At 37.6% G+C, this 4,045-nt stretch overlaps 1 protein-coding gene across 1 annotated transcript in view; it reads left to right on the top strand.

Moving 5' to 3' along the window:
- Positions 1–4,045, top strand: part of TSN (translin) — a 77,694-nt gene that overhangs the window by 67,213 nt on the left and 6,436 nt on the right. Inside the window, 2 exon segments of the mRNA XM_017544217.2 lie at positions 256–349; positions 1,386–1,482. Of these exon segments, the coding sequence (XP_017399706.1) occupies positions 256–349; positions 1,386–1,482 (191 nt within the window).

Genomic DNA, 4,045 nt, shown 5'->3' with positions numbered 1-4,045 from the left:
TGTTGACAGACATCATCCGTTTGATAATGTCCCAATTGGATACTTGGGGTGAATGGGTGGCTGTTATCCTTTAAAGGCTACCTGAGGAATCTAAGGCTTTTTAGTGACTTTTTGAAGTCTTACAGAGGAAATAAGTGGAAAAGTCAGGATTCCAACTTAGTTCTGATAGATCACATATGCTATCTAATGTGTTTGATGTGAGTGTATGACAGTAATTGTGTTGAGTATCTGATTTTTATTTTTACTTCTCTCTAGGAAATCCGAAAAGTTGTACAGAGTTTAGAACAAACAGCTCGAGAGATTTTGACTCTACTGCAAGGGGTCCATCAGGGTGCTGGGTTTCAGGACAGTAAGTTCTTTGTTTTGTATCCAAGTATCTCTTATGTAGAGAGTTAGTTTGTATCTAGAAGACATTTTATAATGAAAAATGTCCATCATGCTTTATACAAATTGAAGAAGTAGGTGATTTGGTAATTTTGATTTTTCCACTTCCACATGGTATGGTTTAAATAGAGATGTTTTCTCTGTTGTGATAGCATTCTACTGATGATAATTAGAATCGCTTAACCTATTTCCTGTTTAGAAAAAAAAAGCACAGCTCTCTGCCAGCACAGTCTTCTCAGGGTAAGCAGGAAAAGGGTTTATAACTCCTTTGTGTTATCTAGCGACTTTTACTTGGCCCTTTTGTGTGTGTGTGTCCAGCCTTTCAGTGATTGAATACCTTTTTTTTTTTCCAACTTCCTGTTGATTTGCATTGAATGCCTTTTAATGAGATTTACAGTATAAAGTGTTCTCAAATCAATGTGTTTACAGTTAACCTTGTGAATGAAAGTCAAATATGTCAAGTTTAGACATGGAACCTTCCTTGTAAGGCGTAGCCAGCACAGCTAAAAGAGCTGAAGTATATTTTCAGATACAAGAATGAGATAATAATGCATTGACACATGCCTGAGGCAAGTCATTTTTCTTAATGATATAGAGTCGGTCATCTTGATTGTGAATAGTTGGTAAAGGCTTTTTTCTGCCACATACGGGAAGATGGAGCAATCAGATGTTAAGCATTCTCTCAGGAGTGAACAGGAATAGTGGCTGGTGTGCAGCCCCTGAAGGATGATGATATTTATGACAACTTAGCCAATTGCCAATGTGTCTTCTAATATATTCCCTTTTAGCAAGTTGTTTATTTTTCAGTATAGCTAATTAGTAGGGAAACTAGGGATGATATTTTGAGAGCCAGGTTGAAAAGCAGAGATGTGTACATTAGTTGTGAGGTTAAAAAAAAAGTTGATTCATTTCCAGATAGATCGCTTAGATTATTAAGCGAGAACTGTATTTGAAATTTGGTAAGTTTTTCATGATTACATTTGGTTATCTTTTGTGATTAGTTCCAAAGAGGTGTTTGAAAGCTCGAGAACATTTTGGTACAGTAAAAACACATCTAACATCTTTGAAGACCAAGTTTCCTGCTGAACAGTATTACAGGTTTGTAAGAAAAATAGCATTTTATAATGTTAAGTAAAAAAAAAAAGAAAAATTGTATGTACCAAATGATTGCTTACAACTAGGTAAACATCCTAATGTGTGGGAGTAACAAAAAGAGAAGAACGAAACTAATGATGGTCATGACAAAAATTGGTGAATTTTTTTTCTTCTTTTTACTTTCTAAATCTTCTTAAGGAACATGTATCACTTTTGCAGGGAAAAAGCAATGAAAAAGAAAATGTGGTATGAAGGTCAAAAGAATATCTTTTTGCTGTATTTTAGTTTCTTATGAAATTGGATGAACTATAGTTATTGAGGTAATGAGATTAGGTGGCAGTATATATAAATAGAGTTGACTTTTCCTTTAAAGCTTGAATTTCACTGCTAAGTGACATGTATAGCTAATATTTTATGCCACATCTTGTTGAATTTACAACACTTAATTTTTAGATACACCATTATTTTATGTGGGGAAGAAAAATTTTGCCAGTCATAATCGCGAAACATGAGTCAGGTGAGGTGGCTCACACCTGTAATCCCAACACTTTGGGAGGCCAAGCAGGGGGCAGAACCTTAGGTCATGAATTGTAGATCAACCTGGCCAGCATGGGAAATCCTGTCTCTACTAAAAACAAAACTTAGCTGGGTGTGGTGGCTCACGCCTGTAATCCCAGCCACTAGGGAGGCTAAGGTAGGAAAGTTGTTCAAACCTGGGAGGTGGAGGTTGCAGTGAGCTGAGGTTGCATCATTGCACTCCAGCCTGGGCAACAGAGTGAGACTCCATCTCAGAAAAAAAAAAACTGTGGAACATGGATTGTGAAATGTCTCCTGGTTTCATAGATGTTAAACTGGGAAAAACTGCCTCTGACACAAGAATTTCTACTTATTTTAATTTTCTTACAGGAAAAGACGTTATTTTAACACATGTATCAACAGTAAATAGGATGAGTATTTTCAGGGGTGGATAGTATAACCTCAAGAGAATATTCTTTAAGGCAGAGGCTGACAAACCACTAGTGGCTGCTGCCTGTGGGAGCTAAGAATTGCATTTATTTTGTCAAGAGTTGTTAAAAAAAAGAAAACTCTCAGATAAGAAGATGTAACAGTGAAAGTGGCCCACAAAGCCTAAACTACAGCTAGTGCTCGACTTACGACCACTATTGGTTCCGACAGACCGGTCGTAACATGATTTGGTCGTAAGTTGAGTAGGCTATATGTACAGTACTGTGAAATGATGTTATAAAAATCTTTAAGTCATATTTTGTCATTTTCTTTCATTATTGTTATATATCATAATTTTCTTTGTTCGTTTTTTGTCATTTGTATCATCTCTACACCATTTTCTTTCTTATTTTTACATTCGTCAGGTTTAAAACACTGCATTACCAGTACAACTGGTTTAATATTTGCAAAACATAGAAAATGACAAAATACAGGTGCATACAAAAATACAAAATACAGGTGTAAAAAATACCATAGGAAACATTTTCCCAATTGCAAAACATATCAAAATATATAAACATGTACGAAACATTTTATTGGCTGGGCAACGTTTGCGCTGCCAGACGTGGAGCAGTCGTGGCTAGCCATTGTGGTCATAAAGTCGAATGGCCGTAAGTTGCATAGGTCGTAAATTGATCAATACCTGTATTTACTGCTTGCCCTTTACAGAAAAAATTTGTTGATCCTTGCTGTAAGGCAGGGTTTCCTAGCTCCCAGGCTGTGGACTGGTACTGGTCTGTGGCCTGTTAGGAACTGGGGTGCATAGAAGGAGGTGAGCAGTGGGTGAGCGAGTGAAGCTTCATCTGTATTTACAGCTACTCCCCATCGCTCCCCATTACTGCCTGAGCTCCACTTCCTGTCAGATTGGTGGCAGCATTTCATTCTCATAGTAGTGAGAACCGTAATGCCGACTGCATGCCAGAGACCTAGGTTGCATGCTCCTTATGAGAATCTAATGCCTGATGATCTGAAGTGGAACAATTTCATCCTGAAGCCGTCTGCCCCACCTTCTGTGGAAAAATTGTCTTCTGTGAAACCAGTCTCTGGTGCTGAAAGGGTCAGGGACTGCTGTCGTCATAACTGAAGCACAGAGAGAGGTGGGACAGTAGAACTGGTGGAGTCAATAGAGAGCATATCTGGAGATCACACACAGGCTGCCTTCTGGCTAGATTTGGCCTTGAGAAGGGTTTATGTGACCTGCATTGTGTTGAGACCTTTTTTTGAATTTATTCCCACATTTGAAAATCAGGAGGCACAGTGTAAGTATCCACAGGTTGTAAAATGTCCTTTTCTTTTTTCAGGCATCTAGCTCACTATTCTATCACTTTAAGTCCGTTTACTTAGTGATTGCAAATGGCAATTTTGTGAATCAGAATTTTGTTGGTATCCTGCACTCAAATCAAAATGTAGGAGTGAGTTGAGGCTGCAGTTGTCTTCAATCATCAGTTGCAAATTTTTATTTTTCTCAGAGCAGTATCATTGTTCTTACTGATCAAACTTAGAAAACACGATTGCTCTTGTCATCTCTAATCTTCAGTTGTAAAATTTCTTTTTTTTTTTT

This window comes from Cebus imitator, unplaced genomic scaffold, assembly GCF_001604975.1.
Source record: "Cebus imitator isolate Cc_AM_T3 unplaced genomic scaffold, Cebus_imitator-1.0 Scaffold167, whole genome shotgun sequence".
Lineage (NCBI taxonomy): Eukaryota > Metazoa > Chordata > Mammalia > Primates > Cebidae > Cebus > Cebus imitator.
This window is presented reverse-complemented; position numbering and strand designations above follow the sequence as displayed.